At 40.7% G+C, this 24,501-nt stretch overlaps 1 protein-coding gene across 21 annotated transcripts in view; it reads right to left on the reverse strand.

Annotated features, from left to right (window-relative positions):
* DMD (dystrophin) overlaps positions 1 to 24,501 on the reverse strand; it is a 1,010,042-nt gene that overhangs the window by 759,627 nt on the left and 225,914 nt on the right. For all 21 annotated transcript variants that reach the window (XM_083498284.1, XM_083498278.1, XM_083498289.1 and 18 more), the window contains exon 2: positions 14,880 to 14,941. In XM_083498284.1, coding sequence (XP_083354410.1) covers positions 14,880 to 14,941 — 62 coding nt within the window. The remainder of the gene's footprint in view (positions 1 to 14,879; positions 14,942 to 24,501) is intronic.

Below are 24,501 nucleotides of genomic sequence, written 5' to 3' on the forward strand. Positions count from 1 at the left end.
GCCATGAAGCAAAACAAATGAATTACATATATAATAAAATGACTGCCTACTTTAAGTTTTTATTTTTGCTCCTAATGCATTACTGTCAAATCAAGGCCAGTATTTTGCCTTTCCTTCCATTAGGTTTTTATGCAGAGGTTGGATGTTCATTTTAATTGAGATTCCTGCACTGCAGGGGGTTGGACTAGAAGACAATACAATTTTATGATTCTATCTAAACTAGCGAGATGAAAGAAACTTGGGAAAGTATGTAGATGAGCTACAGAGTTCTTCACCTTTTCTGGGTTATCCAAGAGTAATATGGAAGGACTAGAAGACAATTGTGTCTTTTCTCATCTTACCCACCTGTAATGGTTTCTTTTAAGACTGAAGGCTTGAGCGTTTCCTCATTTGCTTGCTTCTATCAGTTCCACTTAGCAATAAGGGAATGCTATGTCAGCCTGCCACTGAAATATTGCCTGAAGCAAAAGGTGAAGCAAATTTGGAGTTTCCTTCTTCAGGGAAACATCGTAGGAATTTCAAGAGAAGACAGAATAGTTTATATAAGACTAGGTAAATTTCTTGCAGTAGAGAGGGTAGGGACCTGTTGTTTCCATGGGTGTCAGCTGCTATTGCCCAGATCAAAATCTGAACTAAAAAATGCAGTTTCTCCTAAAAGAAAATCACAGAGGAATTTTGAGGGAAGCAACTGTTTCAATAAGATGAGAAACATTTTAGTGCTCTGTCATAGGTTAGGGAAATAATCCCTACTAAATCTAGAATATAGGATTATTAGAGAGTAAAAAGAACACACACACACCTTTTGTCATGGTTGGGGAACCTGTTGCCCTCCAGATGTTGCTGGCTGAGACTGATTGGGAGTTTGAGTTCAACAGTATCTGGAAGGCAACAGGTTATCCACCACTGCGCCCATTTAGATAGGGTGCTCCATGTACAGATCTGCTAATTTGGCATTACTCTTACCATGGCGTTATAAGAAGGAATAGAACAGAGAATCAGGTTGGATCTATAATAAGTTATTTGCACTTGGTTCCCACTGAAATTAATAAGGACTGAGTTGGTCATGTCTACCTTTTTTCATTTCCATGTGACTTGTGTGTCATTACCCTAGTCTAGATCCAACCTAGATCTGTGAACTGGAAGATGAGGTCCTTCTAAAACCACACACAGAAAACATGACTTGTACAATACTCTTGATCTCCTTCCTTGCAATTTCAGGTTAGGATGACGAGGGAAGTAGGGATGAAGTAACTTTTACAAACGAAGTAGTTATTAATGAATTACTTTGCACGGGGGCATTCCACCCACCAATTTCTTTATTGGGGAGAAAGAAAAACTAGAATGATCCCAGTATATACTGGATTTCACCTGAAACTAATTTTAAATAGTTAGGACTAGCCAGGCTCTGATTTTAGATGGAAATTAAACAGTTTAAAAATAGAAAGTAGTTTGTGTTATTCCTCCAACAAAAACTAATAAAAGAAATTAAGATGATTTTTTTTTAAAGAGTTACCCAATGATCCAAGTTATTCTTTGTCCTAGGATACTTAAAATAGGCACATCAATAAAGTGGGGGGGGGAATTAATGAGGAGTTTAATGGCTTAAACACTAATTCTCCAGAAGATGAACACAAGCAAAGAGCTAAAAATAGCTAACTGGTATAAAGATACAAGTGAACTAGCTACTTAGGAAAAATACAATATTTGGGCTAGTAATAATGAAAATTGCACACTGAGGATATGCGAAGTTATATGCAGAGAAACTCAGACAAAGCTGCTAAATACTAATGTATTTATGAACTAACTTCAAATTTCATATCTCCTCTTCTGTCATATCTCCTCTTTTCCAGGCTAAACATCTTGGTTGTCCTCCTTTGCACACGTTCCAGTTTGCCAACATCCTTCTTTAATTGTGGTGCCCAGAATTGGACGCAGTATTCTAGGTGTGGTCTGATCAAGGCAGAACAGAGTGGTACTATTACTTTCCTTGATCTGGACACTGTTCTTCTGTTGATGCAGCCTAGAATGGCATTAGCTTTTTTTTTGCTGCTACATCACACTGTTGACTCATGTTAAGCTTGTGGTTCACTAAGCCCCTAGATCCTTTTCACATGTACTACTAGTAAGGCAGGTGCTCCCCATCTTAAATTTATGCAGCTGGTTCTTCCTACTCAAGCGCAGAACCTTACATTTATCCCTATTGAAATCATGTGGTTATTTGGGCCCAGGGCTCCAATCTGTTAAGGTCACTTTGCATTTTGATTCTGTCTTCTGCGGCATTAGCTACAGCTCTCAGTTTGGTGTCATCTGATCCACCAAGCTCCGTCAAAAAAAGAAAAAAAAGAAATGAGATTTGTCTGGCATGAGTTATTTTTGAGAAACATTTCTTCTGTAAGTGCTCACAGACTGACTATTGAATTATCTATTCTAGGGCCTTTCCTGTTATCGATGTCAACTCACCAGTATGAACTGCTTTGTTATGACCAGTAAAAGGCAGACTCATGTGTATTTAAGATGTAGGTTAGCAGCTGTTAATCCCTTGGAATTAGTTTGTGTGAAGAGATAATTAAACTAGGCACACTGGTTAGTGTATTAGCCACAGTAAAGGTAAAGGGACCCCTGACCATTAGGTCCAGTCATGACCAACTCTGGGGTTGTGGCGCTCATCTCGCTTTATTGGCCGAGGGAGCCGGCGTACAGCTTCCGGGTCATGTGGCCAGCATGACTAAGCCGCTTCTGGCGAACCAGAGCAGCGCACGGAAACGCCGTTTACCTTCCCACTGGAGCGGTACCTATTTATCTACTTGCACTTTGATGTGCTTTCAAACTGCTAGGTTGGCAGGAGCAGGGAACGAGCAATGGGAGCTCACCCTGTCGCGGGGATTCGAACTGCCGACCTTCTGATCAGCAAGCCCTAGGCTCTGTGGTTTAACCCACAGTGCCACCCGCATCCCAATTAGACACAGTGATTTTAGCCAAATCAACAAATGTTAGTGAAGTGAGACAGATTTCTTTCTAGGGGGGTGAACATCAAAGGAGGGATCTTCCCCTGGGTTATAAAAGAGACCAGACGTTAGGCTAGAGGTGGAGGAATGGAGTTGGAGTTAAGCAGAGAAGAACCCTGAAACTGGGTTGGGTCCTGCAGTGCAAGTTAGGCTGCAGAGAAAGGCTAGTGCTGGGCTTATGGTTGCTGCTGCTATGGAATAGGGTTTTGGGGTTCTTTTGCTGTGAGCCCCTCCACTGAAAGCTGCAGGTTGCATATATGTGTTAAGAAACAATATATCATAAAGAGACTGTAGTCTCCATTGTGCCTCATTCCCAAAGGAAAGACTAACTCTAGGTGAGCCCGTCTGCAGACCCGGAATCATTTGCAGTCACTCGACAGATATTGAGCTGGTGTGTAACACTGTGCTTGTTATCGCCTTTGCAAGCATTTCAAACAATTTGTATTTTAAAATATGCTCTTTCTTTTATCCATATATGGAAGATAAATCTACCAGGAGATGAATTGCCTGTGTATAATTTCTTAAAGTTCTCTCTTGCTTCAAATGTTTTGAAGATGGCTAGATTTAGCAACAATGAGTTCTAATCACAGTGACAATGATATCTTCTGCCAGCAACAATCATGCAAATATGTCAATGTTTACAAATCGGCAAGCCAGACATATACACCACTGAAACCAATATCCCAGTACTATATTAAGCTCATTTCTTTTGTTCCTTCAAGTTATTTATAAATCACTGTGGTTTGGAGAGAGGACACATATTCAATCTATTGAAGATAAAAATGTGTCTTAAAACGAAAGACAGAGGGGAATCTATGTAGGCTTTATGCTTTTGGGTGGGGGGTGGGCGGGATGAGAAAAAGATGAACAACTAAATGAATCTCAGCTGCCTATCTTCAGCCCAAATATCAGAAGTCCCTGCTATAATTCCCATTCCTCACATTCCTCCCAAATATACTCCAGTTGAGGACTGGTGAGTGGAGGTCCCTCTTAATAAACTCCAAGATTTAGACTAGGTTAACTCACCCCCTCCAAAAAAAACACCACCACACCACTTGCTGTTCCCTTCTTCTATATATTTTTTTCCAAATGTAACACAAGATTAATAATCAAACCTTGGATTACAGAGTGAGTGGCTGCATGTTCACCACACCTTAAAAGTGCATGACTTCTCCCCTAATCCTGGGAACTATAGTTTATCTTTCACCCGAGACGTCTTTCCCATAGGACTTAGTAGTGCGTTGTGCCAGGGCGCCGGCCTCTCAGGGGCGCCCCAGCAAGTGGGGGAGCTATGCAGCTTTGCCGGCGGCCTCCCCTTTCCCTGCACGCCTGCCAGCTGCGCCCTGCCAATTATATGGCTGGCGGGCACTCAGCTTTCCTCCCAAGCCTCTGCAGCGATCACTCTCCTCCCGAGGGGGTTTGGGAAGGGTTCAACTTCACTCCCAAGCCTCTCCTGAAGCGGCATGGGAAGAGTTGTGCCCCCCCCCCCGGATGGCTGGCAGTGCACAGCTACGGCCACCCTAACACTATCCAAGGTAATCTGGGGGCGCTGGGTGGATATTTGCACCCTGGCACCGCATCTGCTAAAGACAGCCCTGCCTTTTACAGAGCTGCAATTCCCAGAATGCTTAACAGCAGTTCCCAGGATGCTCTGGGGCAAGTCATGTATGGTATGTATGCAGCCAGTCCCTCATTATCATATCACAGTAAAACAAATATGAAAAAGCTTCACTGCAACTTTTACAGGATCGAACTTCCAGCTGCCATTAAATAAGAGAGTCCCTCCCAAATCACCTCTGGAGGCTAGGGACCACCCCAATTAGCTTTAATTTTATTAGCGAATACTATTTCCCGAGAAATGTAGCCTGCTCTCTATCACTCTCTCTAGCCTTAGCCAGTCCAACAGTTGTGTCACTTTTTAGCCAGAGAAATTTTCCAAACTCTATTAAACTATTCATAGATAACCCTTACTTAGCTTTTCAAAACAGTGCAATTTCTATTATGGCCACCACAGAGACAACATGAGATCTTCATGTAGAACCTGCTGACAGAAAAGTGAAAGCAATCCAGATCTTATTCCCCCCGCCCCATTATTTCCACTATGGTGGAAAAATAACTCAAGAGCCAAAAATCCTTTACCAATGCACATTTCCACCACATGAGCCCCTCTGGTCACTAATTATTCATAAAGCTAGGAGGCAGCATTCTTTAAATGAAACCATACCTTTGGATTTAAGGCATAGTATAAATTAGGAGAGTCCGTATTTTTCCGCTATAAGGTTTGTGTGTAATTTCCCCAAAATACTGGGGAAGAAAATCTTCTGTCCTTTGTAAGGCATAAAACTGACAGTTTGTTAATTAAACATTCCAAGTGATTGGGAAGATTGGGAAAATGTAAATGGATACATCAAATAAGCAGAAAAAGAGTTAAAAATCAGTCATTTGGGTGTTGGCCTATTATCATTTTGACTTTCTGAATCATGTTGACAATGAGACTCAAGCATATATTTTTCCATCAAGCCTCCTGTTCAACAATATCAGAAAAACAGTTGGACAGCTTTTCCTGGAATTGGGGAACATGCATCTGAATCACTTAAATTTTCTAGATTTTCTCCCCCTCAGCCATCATCCATCAAACATGACAGTACGTGTGGCTTGGCAATAACTTTATGTTCAATGGGAGTCTTTTTTCCTGATTGCTGTTTTCTAGCTCATCTGCCACCTCTAGCTTTAAATTTCAAATATTTGACACTTTCTTCTTTACTAATTCCATGAAACTAAACAGGATGGCATGTCTAATGTGACTGCAGAGTATTAGTCACAATGGATAATACAATTTAGAAAATCCGGCTATAGCTTTTCTTTGCAAGCAGAATTTTCTTCCCACTATTATATCTATATCTTCTACTGTCTATTTACTTCATTATCACTACAGATTTCTAATTATTCCCTAATGCCCTGGTTGAAAATAAATTGGGATTTTACATTGTTAAAAACTGCAACTTCATACCAATTTTAGTCTTGGTGTGTGTGTGTGTGTGTGTGTGTGTGTGTGAGAGAGAGAGAGAGAGAGAGAGAGAGAGAGAGAGAGTGCATGCTAAGTAAAAGTATGCAACCAGCTTGGAAAGACACTAAAAATAAATTTATTCCTATTCTTTGCAAATGAATGTGCTTACTATTTGATAATTCTGTGAGTCAGGAACCATGCACAGAGCAATCCTATACATGTCTACTCAATGTTCCATTCAATTCTATGATGTTTACTCTTGTGTTCAGTGGGTATAGTATTGCAGCCTAAATCCTGCAATGTAGTTTCACATAAGATCGGCATAAATAATTACATAAAGTGTCCTTCTCTTAACCACATTTCCTTCTACATTCTTCTCACTTTTTCAGTTTGCATGCTCTTTTCTTAGGAGCATATAAAATAAGGAGTCCCCCAGCTAGGCATGGCCTTGATCAAATTACATGTGAACGTACACTTGAACATGCATCACTACAGAGTCATGATATTTCAGGATCTTGTGCCCAGAGTTATAGCATACCACGGGGATGTTATACTGCACTTTAATTACTAAGAGGGATTGGTAACAGATCACCAAGTCCCAATCTGACTGAAATATAACTTTGTTTATTGTCACAAGGCACCAGAATAGTATTGGGAAAGCAAAATGTGCGGTTCTATCAAATGATTTTATATCCCTCTTTCTCTTAAGCTTCCCAGGATTCAGTCCATACCATTCAGCACAGTCCCCTGACAATTCAGAAAGACTTTTGGGGAGAAGGCTGGCCTTTTTGGTCCTATGTATGCCATTGGAAGACATACCTGTATTTTATCTGGATCCAACTGCAGTTGTTTCACATATCTTCTAAAGAATTCATGGTATTGGCAGAAGACATAGGGAAATCTTTCAAATGGTGAGCCAATTTAATTATGGATGGACAGACACACTGAGTCAAATTACCAAGTTGCCACTTTTTGTGGCTTCATCTACATGCCTACTCACAGTTATGCTGCCCTTTTAAGCATATAATCAAGGATCCACAATACATACTCTCACATGCCGTGGGTGGTAAGCCTTTCCTTGCTTATAGACAACCTCCTAACAAAGACAGCTATTCATCGGCAACAGATCACATAACAGAGACACTGCAACAGGCATCAGGCCCTGCAAGAAAGCTGATCTGCCCAAATCAATCCATACAACAATATTACAGCATCTAATAAATTTGGCAACTACATCAGGGATGTCCCATTCGCATACTATCCCCAGCCAGCAATGCCCTTCTGTACTCTGCATAGGACAAACAGGCCAATCTCTACCCCAAAGAATAAACGGACACAAATTTCATATCAAAAAGGGCAATATTCAGACAGCAGTGAGAGTACATTTCAACCTCTCAGAGCACAGTGTCACCGACTGTCATTTAAATAGCCATTTCTGGGGGGAAAACACAGAACTTCAAAGGGAGATTTATCACATGAAATGGTGGGATTACAATTTATCAAGAAATTCAGTTCTATCACCTGTAGCTACAACAGAGATAAAGGGCTTTCATCCCACTATTATTAATTTGTATTCATTTCTATACCACAAACTCATGTAAAATAGATATCTACAGGATGTACAGAATCTCAGTCCAAAGCAAAACAACATAACAGATAAAATCAAGCAGCATATCTTAAAGGAAAAGAAATGCAGAAATGCAAAATACACAACATCTGTTAATTAGCTAGGATGTTTCTGTGACTATGAATACTGCTTTTTATATAATTTATTTAAAAATTATTTCTGACAACCCAAAAGAACAGTAGCAGGTTATTTATTATAACATACCATTTACCAAACAAAAGTACCACACTGATATAAATCACAACATCCATATTTCCTGAGCTGGCATGAATAATGAGTGTTGGGCGGTACTGCTTTTCCAATTGACATGGGTAGTCATATCTAGAGTGCATTCCAATTATCCAGTTTTGAGATTACCAATCAATGAATCACTGTAGCCAGGGTACCCTGTACAAGAATGGCCATGATTAGCGTACCAGCTGCAGCTGGTAAACAGCACTTCCAACCACTTTTGATAGGCAACTGGGAAGCTGGCCGCCCTAGTGTCATGGAGGGCATTCCATGTACGCAGTCTGCTGAGTCTTGACTATGCTACCACTCAGTGGATTTGTAACTGGCTGACTGACCGAACCCAAAGGTGCTCATCAATGGTTCCTCTTCATCCTGGAGAAGAGTGACTAGTGGGGTGCCACAGAGTTCTGTCTTGGGCCCGGGCTTATTCAACATCTTTATCAATGACTTGGATGATGGACTCAAGGGCATCCTGATCAAATTTGCAGATGACACCAAACTGGGAGGGGTGGCTAACACCCCAGAGGACAGGATCACACTTCGAAACGACCTTGACAGATTAGAGAACTGGGCCAAAACAAACAAGATGAACTTTAACAGGGAGAAATGTAAAGTATTGCACTTGGGCAAAAAAAATGAGAGGCACAAATACAAGATGGGTGACACCTGGCTTGAGAGCAGTACATGTGAAAAGGATCTAGGAGTCTTGGTTGACCACAAACTTGACATGAGCCAACAGTGTGACGCGGCAGCTAAAAAAGCCAATGCAATTCTGGGCTGCATCAATAGGAGTATAGCATCTACATCAAGGGAAGTAATAGTGCCACTGTATTCTGCTCTGGTCAGACCTCACCTGGAGTACTGTGTCCAGGTCTGGGCACCACAGTTCAAGAAGGACACTGACAAACTGGAACGTGTCCAGAGGAGGGCAACCAAAATGGTCAAAGGCCTAGAAACGATGCCTTATGAGGAACGGCTAAGGGAGCTGGGCATGTTTAGCCTGGAGAAGAGGAGGTTAAGGGGTGATATGATAGCCATGTTCAAATGCATAAAAGGATGTCATATAGAGGAGGGAGAAAGGTTGTTTTCTGCTGCTCCAGAGAAGCGGACATGGAGCAATGGATCCAAACTACAAGAAAGAAGTTTCCACCTAAACATTAGGAAGAACTTCCTGACAGTAAGAGGTGTTCGACAGTGGAATTTGCTGCCAAGGAGTGTGGTGGAGTCTCCTACTTTGGAGGTCTTTAAGCAGAGGCTTGACAACCATATGTCAGGAGTGCTCTGATGGTGTTTCCTGCTTGGCAGGGGGTTGGACTTGATGGCCCTTGTGGTCTATTCCAACTCTATGATTCTATGATTCTATGAGTTGGAATAACCATGTTCTAACAATCACAACCACAGAACTAGCCTCAGCCGGCTGCACCTACTACACCTTGCCTGAGTCCCAAGATAATGACCAGTTCCACATAACTGAAGAACAACTCCAAATATGGCTGCAGCCAATCTAAAATGTTCCTCGCATAGGACACTGTGTGGTAGAAAATCATATTTTTATGGAGTACGGGGCTCAGTCTTTTGGAGTGTTCTCTGCTGAAGCTTTGAATAAAACTTTTCAACCCTTCTACCCGTTGTCTTTTACTGGTGTAAAATGGCAGCATAAAGGACTTGTGTCTGTAACACTTAGCTACCTTTGCCTCCGATGATGATAATAATGATAATAATATTTATTTATTTATACGCCGCCCATCTGGCTGGGCTTCCCCAACCACTCTGGGCGGCTTCCAACAAAATATTAAAATGCATCCAACATTAAAAGCTTCCCTAAACAGGGCTGCCTTTAGATGTCTTCTAAATGTCAGGTAGTTGTTTATCTCTTTGACATCTGGTGGGAGGGCGTTCCACAGGGTGGGCGCCACTACTGGGAAGGCCCTCTGCCTGGTTCCCTGTAACCTGGCTTCTCGTAGTGAGGGAACTGCCAGAAGGCCCTCGGCGCTGCACCTCAGTGTCTGGGCTGAACGATGGGGGTGGAGATGCTCCTTCAGGTATACTGGGCCGAGGCCGTTTAGGGCTTTAAAGGTCAGCACCAACACTTTTAATTGTGCTCAGAAACGTACTGGGAGCCAATATAGGTCTTTCAAGACTGGTGTTATGTGGTCTCGTGGCTGCTCCCAGTCACCAGTCTAGCTGCCGCATTCTGGATTAGTTGTAGTTTCCAGGTCACCTTCAAAGGTAGCCCCACATAGAGCGCATTTCAGCAGTCCAAGCGATGACAAAGATGCATCCAAGAGCACCTACAAACAAATATATTCTTTCAGAGGAACTGGATCCCTATCCAGGACAGGTGAGCCTCCCAGATATAAGAATCATCTACCAACAGTGTCTCCATCTTTCCACTGTTCCAACTCAGTTTATTGCCCCCATACTGTTCAACACTGAGCACAAACAAAAGATCGAATCATGCACAGTGACTGTGGACTTATGCATCATGGAGAAATAGAGCTGTGTGTCATAAGTGTACACCAGCCACAATCTCAGCCAGATAAAGCAGGGAGGCTGTGAAACAGCAGAGTTGATATGTAACAGATTTGAAAGCCTTTAAGGTGCCACAATACACTTTGCTGTTTTTACTAAAGCTCAGTTTTCTGAAACCCAGTTGCTCAATTTTATGATAGTGCCACATTTTCAAATTTACTATCTATTTATTTACTTATTTTTACTTTTATTCTGTTCTATGCTGAAATTCTCAAGACAAGCTAGAAAACCAGTATGTTTGGAGAGTTAAATGTTTCTACTGTAACAAAGTCTACCTAACAATGTTTCTAGTTACCAAAGTCAGCAGACAATTAAAATTCTCATGTTCAATTTATTACAACATAAGTCTTCAGGTCTATTCACATTCTTTCCTTTGATACACAGCCTAGAGTCTATATCATCATCTCACAGCCCAATATCACCACCCTCAATATTGTGCCTTAGGCCAATGAAAACCTATGCATAAATCACCAACATTTATCCAATGCATTGAATATTTGAAGGCTTTGCATATTCCCAAGATGATATATACAAATACTCAGCATGGGTAACCTAGTGAAAAAAATGTGATATTAGAAACCATAAGTAATAGGATGCTATTTAGTTGGATCAACACCATAAAACCTTAACTTAGTCAATTTAAATCTCAATTCTCCTGAAAATATCTGCAATGGAAAAGAAAATGTGGCTTGCAAGTCTTCAGGTTTTGTTCAAAATGCACTGCTGAAATCTCTGAGAAGCTGTCATGAGCAGCAGTAGTCTGTTAGTACAAGGAGCCAAGGAGCCAAAAGGGAAATTTCATTTCCCCCAGACCTCTGCTGTCAGGATACTGCCATGACAGCAGCATCAATCAATTTGAAACATCAAATATAGGCCATTCTACAACAGCTACTTTTTACCCATCCCATCCAGGAGTGCCAACTTGAATAAAATATTGGGGAAAGGCAGGTAAGCCCCACCCTGCATAATTATTCACATGATGCAGAGCACGCACACCATCTGAATGAGAATGTCTATCAAGTTTGGGGGGCAGTCTTCTAAGATCCTAATTTACCATGTAAAGTTAAGTGCACGGGACAACTGCCACCAGAGCCCAGACTAATTTCTCAGCAATGAAAATGCAGTCCTAATACTTCTACATGAAATAATGATTAGTTTTTATTAAATACTGAGCCTTCAATTAAATGGTGGTTCATTCTGCAGGTGAGCTTTCAAAGCCTCTTTCGAAAACCTTTAAAAAGTCCCTTTAAAAGCAGCACTAGTTTTACAAGCTCAAGAAATGTCAAAAATATGATTCTTAATTGTTTTGTAAAATTTGTTTTGCAAAATTCTCAACTCAGCTGTAATCAACATTTCACATAGCATTTTCATTATTGTTGGAACAGAGAAGTCACTATGAACCATGTATGAGTCTTGTTTTCTCTAGGGACAAATATAATGACTTCAAAATCAAAAAGTTTCTTACAGTCTGTACATAGCTTTCTTTCACTGCAAATAATTCAGTCATCCACTATTTTACTCTTCATTAATAGACTCTCTATTTTTCTATGATCACAGTGACATCATATATTTTAACATCTGTTTACAATAAAAGCAGACCCTTTAAGCTAATCTTACCAAGAAACACTTCTGAAACAATGTCTGACTCAATTCTGCAATCAAGGCTATTCATTTAAAAAATAATATTCATGCATACTCTTCTGTAAACAAAGATGACAATAATGACAAATTGTTGACCATCCCATCACAAGCCTGTTCACACATCAGCACTGCTAAATTATCATCTTCAATATGAGCTATTACTATAAAAGAGGAAAGAGCAAAGCCATTTCAGGGAAAAACTATGCACTACCATCAAATCCCAATGGCGATAAATTCCTAGTCAAAGAACCACTGAGCCTTGGGTGCTGATCCGAAGGTCAGCGGTTCAAATCTCCATGACAGGGTGAGCTCCCGTTGCTCGGTCCCTGCTCCTGCCAACCTAGCAGTTCGAAAGCACATCAAAGTGCAAGTAGATAAATACCGTATTTTTCGCTCTATAACACGCAGATTTTTGCTCCTAAAAAGGAAGGGGAAATGTCTGTGCGTGTTATGGAGCGAATGTGTGCTCCCTGGAGCCGAAAAATGAGGCAAAAATCAAACCGCGCTTCAGGGAGAAGGGAGCTCCGTGAGACAGGAAGTGGCAGTTTTCCTGCATTCTGCCTCAGGGTCTTACTGCCCACCCTGCTCTGTTTCGTTGCTGTGTTTGCTCAAACGGAACAAAGAGCAGGGAAAGCCCCTCCCCTCCAGGCAAGTAGAGAGGAAAGCAGAGCGTCCGAACAAAGAGCAGGGAAAGCCCCTCCCCTCCAGGCAAGTAGAGAGGAGAGCAGAGCGTCGCTCTATCCTGTCCCTGCTCCGGAGGGAACAATGTATGTGAAGGGAAGAGAGATTACAGGTTCGGCTTAAAATTCTGATTTGACTTCCTGCTTTTTGTTTTTGGAGACAAACAGCATTCAAATATGCTTTCTTCCATTTAAAAGGATGAAATCCTTAAACAGTGTTTTGCCTGTAAATTCATGCGATCTGGAAGATTACAGTGTCTGTACCTCTTAAGGGATGGCAAAGCTTAGGTTTCGCTGCTAAATAGTTCTTAATGCAGATAAAATGCTTTCTTCTGTCATGCTGGTGGGAGGGAGAGAGAGAGAGAGAGAGCGCACGCTGGCTGGCTTGGGTGGGTGGGTGGGGGGAAACTTTTGCCTTCCTTTCCTCACGTTATAGCCCTCTCCTGCATTCTTAGCCTTCTGTGTTTTTCCTTCTCTCCCCACTTAAAATGTGGTTACAAAGCATGGATCCACATGGATCCTCAGGATCTTTGCATTGGGTCACCCCAAATTCACCATCAGAGCACACAGCATGTCCATGGCTACAGCCTGCCCCCCCAAAATCACACACCCATTGTTGCCTGGGGCTGCAGTGGTGCAAAAACGTGGTTACAAAGCATGGATCCACATGGATCCTCAGGATCTTTGCATTGGGTCAGCCAAAATTCACCATCAGAGCACATAGCATGTCCATGGCTACAGCCTGTCCCCCCCCCCAAAAAAATCACGCACCCACTGTTGCCTGGGGCTGCAATGGTGCAAAAACGTGGTTACAAAGCATGGATCCACAGGGATTCTCAGGATTTTTGCATTGGGTCACCCCAAATTCACCATCAGATCACATGTCTGTGGCCACAGCATGAAGCACAAAAATGATACATCCACTGTTTCATTCAGAATATTTTTTCCCTTGTTTTCCTCCTCTAAAAACGATGTGCGTGTTATGGTCAGGTGCATGTTATAGAGCGAAAAATACGGTAGGTACCGCTCCAGCTGGAAGGTAAACGGTGTTTCTGTGCACTGCTCTGGTTGCGTCAGAAGCAGCTTAGTCATGCTGGCCATATGACCCAGAAGCTGTACGCCGGCTCCCTTGGCCAATAAAGCGAGATGAGGACAAACGTTTGTCTGAGGACAAACGTCGGCTCCCTTGACCAGTAAAGCGAGATGAGGACCGCAACCCCAGAGTCATTTGCGACTGGACTTAACTGTCAGGGCTCCTTTACCTTTACCTGTTTGCCATCAAATCCCAATGGCGATAAATTTGTAGTCAAAGACTACTGATGGTCAAAAATGGAAATCCAACACTTTTGGATAGCAGTCCTACAAAATGTATGTAGCATAACTAAACAGATATTGGAACCCACACCAGAATTGGCCCTATTAAATATTTTCCAAGACAATAATGCTCACTTGCACCATAAAGAGCTTATAACCCACCTACTCTCAGAGGCCAGAAACATCAGTTAGACTCTGGAGAGACTTGTCTGAAGTAAGCATGGACCATTGGTACCAAATTGTATGGAATACGGTCTTATTAGAAAAGTTAACTGACAAACTAAAACTGACATGAGGGCAAAAGAAAGAGGACCGGCATGGCTCTTTTATTACACACACAGCTCAAACTGACAATGATAGCAGGGATCTACTACCTGCATTCAGATCAATACGGCTAACTTGACCCAATATTCCATACCCCCTTTCCGCAAACACAAACAAATCTCACTATGGTTAATCAAAGGTAATTAAAGGCAAACAAGCATACCCTGCCCCCCTCCCAATTTTCTCTCATCACCAATGTAAACCAACAAATGTACAGAAAGAGAACCTACACAATTGACACCGACATGAAAACCCCACATACATACCAAGATGAGAAAACAAGATAGTGTGTAAGTTTACCACCCACCCTCTACTCTCTTCCCCTACCTATGGAATCTTATTGTCTTACATTTTAAATTGAACATAACCAAAAGACTTTATAATCTGATCAAAAAAGAGAGAGACATTGCACGTTCTTTGTAGTTCATGAAAATCTTAAATATTTTTAATTTTTTAAAGTTACCCTTAAAATGAACACATACATTTGATTCTGAATGCAAAAAGGGAGATTTTCTTACCTTAGCAAACTGTGCATTTACCCATTTTGTGAATGTTTTCTTTTGAACATCTTCCCTTTCATCTGTAAAAAAAGAAAATACAGTTCTGTTAACGTTGCTGACTAAAGGGTTAGCTTGTCTTTGGCTAGTGACAAATATTATTTATGATAAACAGGGCACAAGGACACAAACAATTTCCGACTGTTTTATAGTCTAATTCAAAAGTGTGGGATAGTTAATATAATTGTGTTGCAGATAAACCATTTCATATACATTCAGTTTGAAAGCAGCAGGCTTTCCAGTGCAGGCTTAGTCTTGCCACAGAAACAATAGCATGTTTTTGTTTCATTTTAGGTGGTGTGTGTCTTTTGAGTGCTTGAAAGGTCGAGTGCACTCTCTGCAAAAACTCAGGCTTAGCTAATAAAAATAAAACCACCCCCTAACCTCTTGGTGAGGGCGGGCATAGAGAAGGGCTCAGAGGACAAGTACAGAGTCCAGGTGAGTTCATATTGGAAGAGGCAGTCCTTAAGGGCAGGATTTCTACATGTTGCTGGACAAGAACTCCCATAATCCCTATTGCCCATGTTGGCTGGGGTGGATTTGGAAATTCTTTTTGACATTTGTGTTACTTTCATAGAAGATCAAACAGGGATATTAAATAATACAAGTGGAACATTCAACAAAATGTTGCAATGCAGGGTGCTTCCTGCTTGGGATTCCAGTTGCTGTTCTACCTCATCTCTTGGCGGTTTTCCATTTTCAACATACAGCCCAGTGTTCCAGACACACTAAACATATTAGATTGTCACTGGGCTATTTGAGTGGCACCCCTAAACTTTACGTTCTTCTGCAAATATCCAAGCACAAATCTGTTGATATCTCCTCTGTATGTGTGGCGCCATTTCACTTATATAAAGATATGGCAGACAACAAAGATTACTAATAACATATGATTTGTATCTCATACTCTAAGACAACAGTACCCTTTTGTCTAATTGAGCATTTCTTTGGATCTCTATAAAATGGCTGGCTTCAAATGTCAACAGAGGTTTTTCTTTTCTTATTTCAGCAATTCAAGCTATTCAGTTTTAGACTACAATCAAGACAATCTTTTTAAAACCTCTTGGAGTTTTTAAAAATTAAACATTACATCAAAAAACAGCATTTTTGCAGGTCACAGTTCACAGAGAATTTTCTTTAGGAGAGAAATGATAGCATCCAACTAATGGAAGCAATCACAGAGGAAAGGGATGATTCTGAGAGTTAATCAGGGGATGCAGAGTAACAGATGCACAAGTGGCCAAAGATAAGGATGCTTAGTAATATGCAATCAGCCTTCAGTAGATCAAAAATTAATGATGAGTGGTTACCAAAAATTTCCACAGATACATGATATTTCACATTTGCGACCTTCAACTTCATTGTGAAATCTTTGTATTTTCCACACTTTTGGAAAATACTCCAGGATTCTCTCTTGAATAGACTACTTTTATACAAGCGAGTGTGAGTCTTTCATAGAACCTGAAGGGAAACCAAACAGCTTACAGGTCACTCTAAAAACAAAGCAAGAAAGCTTTGAAACCTACTATGATGGATTGAACCATGATCAGGCGCACCAACTTTATTTGGCTGTGGCCCCCGCAATGTCCATTCAGGCCCCACAATCTTGAGGGGGCAGAGGAGGCCTAGCACTATGTTGCCCCATGCTGTGCAACACTGAGACGCACACGGACCAGTGTGGCCTCCTGGGTGAATGTCACAGCGGGAGGAGGCCTGATCGGCCTCTCCTGATGCAACAGTTGTCACACACACGACGCATGCCAGTGCGCAACACACTTGACATCATGCTCGCGCACACAATGCTTGCACGATGTCATCAGGTGCAACACAGCGCCTGCAACTATGATGAAGCAACAGGGAATATGATGGTCTCATGCTCCTTCTATCTTAGCTAGTCTTGTTTTTTAAAAAAATGTATTTTTATTAAAGATTTTATTCGTTTACAAAAGTATGTGCAATGTCTCTTTTTTCAAGTAATATTTTTACAGATCAGTTTTGTTGAGACATTAGGAAGAAAAGGGGGAAAGAGGGGGAGGGGGGAAAGGTGAGTGGGGGTGGGGTCGGGTGGCGAAGTTTCTATTTTATTTAATATATGTGGGGTTTTGTGTCAGTGTCGCTTGTGCAGATTCTCTGCTATTCACTTGTGTTCTTTTGGTGGAGAGAGAAGTTGGGGTTGGCCTAGGGTGTGGTTGTTTGTTTGTGATTGGCTGTGGTGATCTTTGTTTTCATGTGTGAATGCAGTGAGTGGGTGTTTTGGATCAGGTTAGCCATATTGATTTGTATGCTGTTGGTGAATTTTTGCCATTGTCTTGTTGGGCTGTGTATATGATAAAGGAGAGCCATACCGTGGTGAAGTTAGCTAGTCCTGTTATGTCATATAAGTGTCAAACAAACCTATCATGAAATTCCTTATTTTGATGGATTTATTTTCAATGTAGTGCTTGTGGCACTCCAGATTCAGGTGATTACTGAGGCTCTGTATTAGATCTAGGGGCATCTCAGTCCTGGGATTATCATATTAAAGAAATGAGTAAAGGTAAAGGGACCCCTGACCATTAGGTCCAGTCGCGGATGACTCTGGGGTTGCGGCGCTCATTTCACTTTATTGGCCGAGGGAGCCGGCGTAAGCTTCTGGGTCATGTGGCCAGCATGACTAAGCCACTTCTGGTGAACCAGAGTAGTGCACGGAAATGCCGTTTACCTTCCCGCCAGAGCGGTACCTATTTATCTACTTGCACTTTGACGTGCTTTCAAACTGCTAGGTTGGCTGGAGGAAGAAATGAGTAGCTTTCTGTAATATGCATGGCTAACAGAGTGACTCCTCTCCAAGTTTTACCCCAACCCTCAGAACAGATTAAGGCAGCATGTTGAGCAGGGTGGGGAGACAAAAGAGAAGGAGAAATTCTTCTGCAGACTGATTGCCTTTAACACTACTTTGAATAGAACCCAAAGCACTACAAAAGTCCAATCTTGACATTACCAGGGTATTGATATCTGTCTAGTGAATGTCACAGCTGTTGCATCAACCTAAGCTGGCATTGTTCTCTGGAAAAAACTGAAGGGATCTTTTTAGTACAAAGAGGAACTTTAAAAGAAAACCAAAGTATATATCTTATATTCTTCTTTGGGTACTTAGTAACCTTTTACAGCTATCATGCACTTAATTTATGCTCATTATGCTGATTTTTGAGTGAATTAAGTTTCATGATGGGTACACTTAAGACTTCAATAATATGTAAAAACCCAAGATCTTTCATTCCCTTTTTGGAAGAGTTAAGCACACAAAGAAATGGCAGCTGAAACCTGAAGAAAATAAGACCTTATTTCATGCTACACTATCTTATTAGAAAAAGCTTGGCAACAGCACTAACAAAGTCAGTGCCATGACAGTACCAATTGTTCCAGTACAGTTTCTTGGTGGAAAAGACTGCATTGCAATATTAGCTGTGCTGTTCACGTATTAGTCAAATTATTAAATAAAGTCAACAAAAAGGACATAGGTTATTCTGTCTAACATTTTTTCCACTGTCAACTCAACAAAAGATGCATTTTCAAATGAAATATTATTAGCAATACTATATCCAAATTATGTTCTATCTTTAAAAAATCCCCTGTACTGAATATTTGCTACAAGAATATAAAAGAAGTCCTCAAAAGTAAGTGAAGAGTGAAAGAAAATTCACAAGTCTATTGATTTTGCTAGCCTTGTCATGTCAAGTAATTGTACATGGAAAACCCATCTTGCAATTTCTTATTTTGATGGATTGATTTTTAATGCAGTGTTCATGGAACTCTCTGTTCAGGTGATTACCGAGGCTCTGTATTAGATCTAGTGCCATCTCAGTCCTTGGATTCACATATTAAAGACAGAAATGAGTAGCCTTCTTTTACACTGTGACTCCTCTCCAATTTTCCCCCAAATGCATTCTCTAAGTACAAATTAAATTTATAGTACAGCTAAACCTATTAGTTAAAATTACTTTAAAAGCATATTCTGTGTGTTTTATTTCCTGCTGCTTTTTAAAACATTTACTGTCACCCATCAGCTTACAGCCAGTGTAGTGTAGTACCTAGAGAGTTGGACCAAAAACCACAAGATCAGGGTTCAAATCCCCAATTGGCCAGTCACTGCCCTTCAGCCTAACGTACAGGGTTCTTGCAGGGATTAAATGGGAAGGGGAAGAACCATGTATGCCACTATGAGCTCCTTAGAGAAAAAGATGGGGTATAAAATGCCTTAAGTGCATAATGAACAATTAATAAAGTCACACACATTTTTAACACTACTCTGAGATTTACTATCAGGAAAACATGTCCAAGGTTACAAATTTAATTTCATAATGTAGAAAGACAACTGATAGGAGTTTATATAGCATCCTGTGTAATATTTCAGCAAAATATTACATAAATTGCATTTTATCATGTCCTATAAGACATGTGGTTTCTTTCAATTACCACCCAATGTGAGTACCTGCAATTTGTTTATAAAAAATAAAAATAATATGTGAGAATCTAACAATAAAAATATTTCATTATACTTGGTAGCAATCTGAGCTAACTGATCAAGCTTCAGGTCTGGTTTGGGTGACAGAAACAGCTTCTATCACCCTGCTGGATGATTACTCCAGGAGACATTAAGTGGCAGGACCTTGCTGGTTCTTCTGGACCTCTCAGTGGTTTTAAATCACTCAACTCTACCTTTTTGTTTCCCTGTTCTGATTCCAGAGAGGCTGGTGAAACCCTGAACAGATGACGGCAAACAAACTGAAATAAAAACTAAGCAAGACAGAGGTATTGTTGGTTGGTCCAGAAAGGGATTTAGCGCTGATATGCTTCTGACGTTGGACAATGCTAAATGCAACCCCATCTGGAGAAGTATGGCCTTGTCATATTGATACATGTGCTTGCCATACCCAAATTAGTCTACTGTAATGTGCTCGAAGTGAAGTTGCCTTTGAAGATGGTTCAAAACCCAGTTAGTTCAGACTGTGGCTGCCCAAGTCCTGATGGGGCTAAGACAATCAGCATTGGTGGCATCATTTTTACACCAGCAACACTGGTTTTGGTCCAAGCTTTTGACTGGACCATCTGTGCTCATATATACTTGCCCAGACATTAAAATCAGCATCAGAGGTCCTCCTCAAGTGTTCATCTCCTAGGTCAAGTAAGGTAGGTAGCTATGAGGAAATGGGCTTTTGCTGTGGTGTCCCCACAGCTTTGGAATTCTCTCTCTTCTGAGGTATGTCCTGTTAGTACACTGCAGGGATTTTGGAAGGCTCTAAAAACATACCACTTAATATTAAGCTTCCAAGTGTGATATTTCTTTAGTGGCTTAATTATACTGTTTTGTTTTATTTTTATTCATTTGCAATAAATTGACAGCCTATTTACTGTGCACATATTGTGGGGGTTTGAAATGTTGTAAGGCACTTTGAATGGGCTTGGCCAGAAAAGCTTAAAAGTGCTGTTATGTTCAATAAAAATACATTCCAAAGCAAAACTGTTCCTGAATGTGGTGAGGAAACCTTCAGACTCACCCAGCTGATCTTCCACCCCAGGTTCCCATTCACCAAATCAGAACCATCTGATGAAACACCATCAAGGCCATCAATAAATGACAAATAAAAATAAAGTGTCTATCTAGGGAATTTTGCTTTGGAATCTTTTCTCACATATACCATAAAAGTCACTTAAGAGAAAAATTCATAGGTTAAAATTACTCTTGTAGAAACTGGAAACTTCTAGTCTTTATCACTATGAAAAATGCCAAATTGTATGTATTACATTCAGAAGCTAGTAGGGTACAAAAGAGGCTTTTTGACTCTGTTGACAAAATGCAATGATCTCTGAAACGTGGGAATCCATTCGAAATTCCTTGAGCAAAGACCTTGTTCACTTAAAAATATATATGAAGTGGTAAATAATTTGATAGTGCAAAAGCAACACTAAAAAAATAACAAAGCATTTGCATCAAGACAAGAAGTGTTATATTTGAACCTTAAAAAAAAAAAAAAACTTTAGAAGCCCCAAGTTCATAGAAAACTGCATTAAATACTGGACACATGTCAATCTTGAGAAAATCCAATTATTGTGAATATACTAGTAGATAATGGAAGCCAGTGTTTTTCCAAGTAACTTGGCTTTCTTTGTTCCTATCTAAAGTAATTAGCACACAGACAATTTTAGTTTGCTTGACTGACTCCCTATTTTCACTGTGTGTGACCCAATTAGTTTTTGCTACTTAATTTGAGCAGCCTCTATGACACGTATCAGTAGAAATGTTATCATTAATGAGGATATAATGCATGTAAACGGTAAAGAAACAAGGCATGTTTTTGCTTTGTATAATACAGAAATACCCCATTTCTCACATTCTAGCCTGGCAGGGAATAGTGCTCAGTCTGAATTCTGGACTCAACCTACGGCATATGAGAATTTCTTGTCAATGCAGGTGTCCTGTATTTATGGCAGTCCATCTTGCCATAAAACAGCTACACTATTTGATTGGGAGGAGCAAGAACTGTGGATGTATGCCAATGCCTTGCTCTGTATCTGATCTACTTGAAAACTGCCAGCACACATAGACACACTTCTATTTTGCCTTCAATTAGCCCCTGTGAAAACAGAAGTTTCTCTCCAGGGAGTACTACCTCCACTGATAAACTATACAAGAGCTGTTTGTATATTTTAAGGTGAGGGTCCTGAACCATTGTTTGGCACGTGGTGCAAACGTTTCAAGTGCCAAAAAAAGGCCATGTATAGCTTGAACTTCGGATACCTATTCAATTTTGCACACAACCCACTCCTTTGCTCTCTAAAATTTAAAGTACAGTGGTACCTTGGGTTAAGAACTTAATTCGTTCTGGAGGTCCATTTTTAACCTGAAACTGTTCTTAACCTGAAGCACCACTTTAACTAATGGGGCCTCCTGCTGCCGCCGCGCCGCCGGAGCACGATTTCTGTTCTCATCCTGAAGCAAAGTTCTTAACCTGAGGTAATATTTCTGGGTTGGCGGAGTCTGTAACCTGAAGCGTCTGTAATCTGAAGCATATGTAACCCAAGGTACCACTGTATTGTTTGAATCATAGAATCATAGAATCATAGAATCATAGAGTTGGAAGAGACCACAAGGGCCATCGAGTCCAACCCCCTGCCAAGCAGGAAACACCATCAGAGCACTCCTGACATATGGTTGTCAAGCCTCTGCTTAAAGACCTCCAAAGAAGGAGACTCCACCACACTCCTTGGCAGCAAATTCCACTGTCGAACAGCTCTTACTGTCAGGAAGTTCTTCCTAATGTTTAGGTGGAATCTTCTTTCTTGTAGTTTGCATCCATTGCTCCGTGTCCGCTTCTCTGGAGCAGCAGAAAACAACCTTTCTCCCTCCTCTATGTGACATCCTTTTATATATTTGAACATGGCTATCATATCTCCCCTTAACCTCCTCTTCTCCAGGCTAAACATGCCCAGCTCCCTTAGCCGTTCCTCATAAGGCATCGTTTCCAGGCCTTTGACCATTTTGGTTGCCCTCCTCTGGACACGTTCCAGTTTGTCAGTGTCCTTCTTGAATTGTGGTGCCCAGAACTGGACACAGTACTCCAGGTGTGGTCTGACCAGAGCAGAATACAGTGGCACTATTACTTCCCTTGATCTAGATGCTATACTCCTATTGATGCAGCCCAGAATTGCATTGGCTTTTTTAGCTGCCGCGTCACACTGTTGGCTCATGTCAAGTTTGTGGTCAACCAAGACTCCTAGTCTTGAAATACAGTGGAACCTCGGTTTTCGAACATAATCAGTTCCAGAAGTCCGTTTGACTTCCAGAACATTCAAAAAATGAGGATTAAAGGGCTGTCAGCAAGTTCAATGGAGAGAGAGGGGGGGGGAGAGGTGCCTTGGAACCCATTCGTTTTCTGAGGTGCATTCAAAAATGGAGGCATTCACTTCCCGGTTTTCATCTCTCTATTCATTGCCAGCTGCTTCTAGGGTTTCAGAATCAAGGTGAACACTGCCACAGAAGCACCCCTCTTCAAATGCTTCAGATAGCCTTAATCAGCGCTATTTTTCTAGAAAAAGAGGTGTCTGAACTCACCATGAACGCTTCCCTCAGTCTCTTAATGGTGTTTCTGCTGAACAAAAGTCCTGGCCTTAATGAAAATATCCCTCCTCCTACCTTATCTGCCTGCATCTTTTACCCTTGGCCAAAGCAACCATTGAAAAGCAAAGCGCCTAGGTGGAGGGGCTGAATTAACATACTTTTGAAAGAACAATCAGAAATAACAATCTCATTTTGTCACCCCATCACAATCTGAATGTACGGCAAATCCCTCATTAAAAACAACATGTAGAAAGAAAAGCTACATTAGTTTTCATTTTCAACACCCCTTCAAAGCTCTCACAGTCAACTTAACACAGGCATTTAACTCGCATTCATTCTCGGGGAAACTCAGAGTGAAAATCAAATCGAGCTTTTCTTTAAGTTTCAGCAAGATGCCTTTGAGCATTTCTCAAAACATATAAAAATAAAAATAAAATATATTCCACAGGGCAGCAAGGACTCGAAACTAAATATAACCCTGTAACATACATAAAACAATGCTGATTTACAAAGAGCTCCAATCAATGAATACAGCCTTAGAACTGAACTGAAGGCCACAGCCTGACTCTAAACCATGTAACATACGGTACATAGGAAGGTAATTCTGTCACTCATTTGACAGTACATCTCCTGAATGCTTTGCCTCCCGGCCTCCAGTTTGCTCCTTCTGTTTTTTGCTTTTAAACATTTATTAACCACTTAGACATTCACTCTTGCATTTTCAACTGGCTTCCTCTCTTCATTCTTTTTAGTCTGTGAGGTCTGCTTTTTATAACTAAAATAATAAATATTAGTCATCTCAGACACCATAGAAGTGAACAAGAACCACCTCCAGTGATTCAATTTATTTGCAAATAAAAGCTAGGTAACACAACTCATATAACAAAACTACTGCAAAGTAGGGCTGGGTGATATCACCAGTTAAACATTGCGGTATACTTAAATATCACAATGTATAAAATAAGGATGAAGCTATTGAAAGCCACTGGCTGGCTTCACGGTTTCCCCCACATTGTGATTTTGAATTAGGCAAGGTTATATTAGTACTCCCACAGGGAAGTTTCATTCCCCGCCCAGCATCAACAAAACGTTTCATAGTTTCACATACATAACTTGCACCTTCATTTTCAGTGTGATATGGGCTATAGTTAGACCACTTCTCTATGGACAATGACACTTGGTGTACATTAACAGAGAGATATCTGGAGAGTAAAATGTTCCATATATCATATAAATGGGCAGTATTAGTTGTCATAAAAATGAATGTGTTTCCTTTGCAAATTCACACACAAATAACGTTTTTATATTCATTTATAAGTTATTAAGTGTGACACAACAGTGATAGGATACCACCAGAGCAGAAGATGAATAGACATAGAATAAAAATTCAGACCTATTATATGAAATCGAAACATTGGGGATGAATGGAAATTAGCAAGCAGCTTGATATTCTTTACATTTTTATATTTATTACAAAAATAGATG

Source organism: Podarcis liolepis, assembly GCF_965112155.1.
Source record: "Podarcis liolepis genome assembly, chromosome: 4".
Lineage (NCBI taxonomy): Eukaryota > Metazoa > Chordata > Lepidosauria > Squamata > Lacertidae > Podarcis > Podarcis liolepis.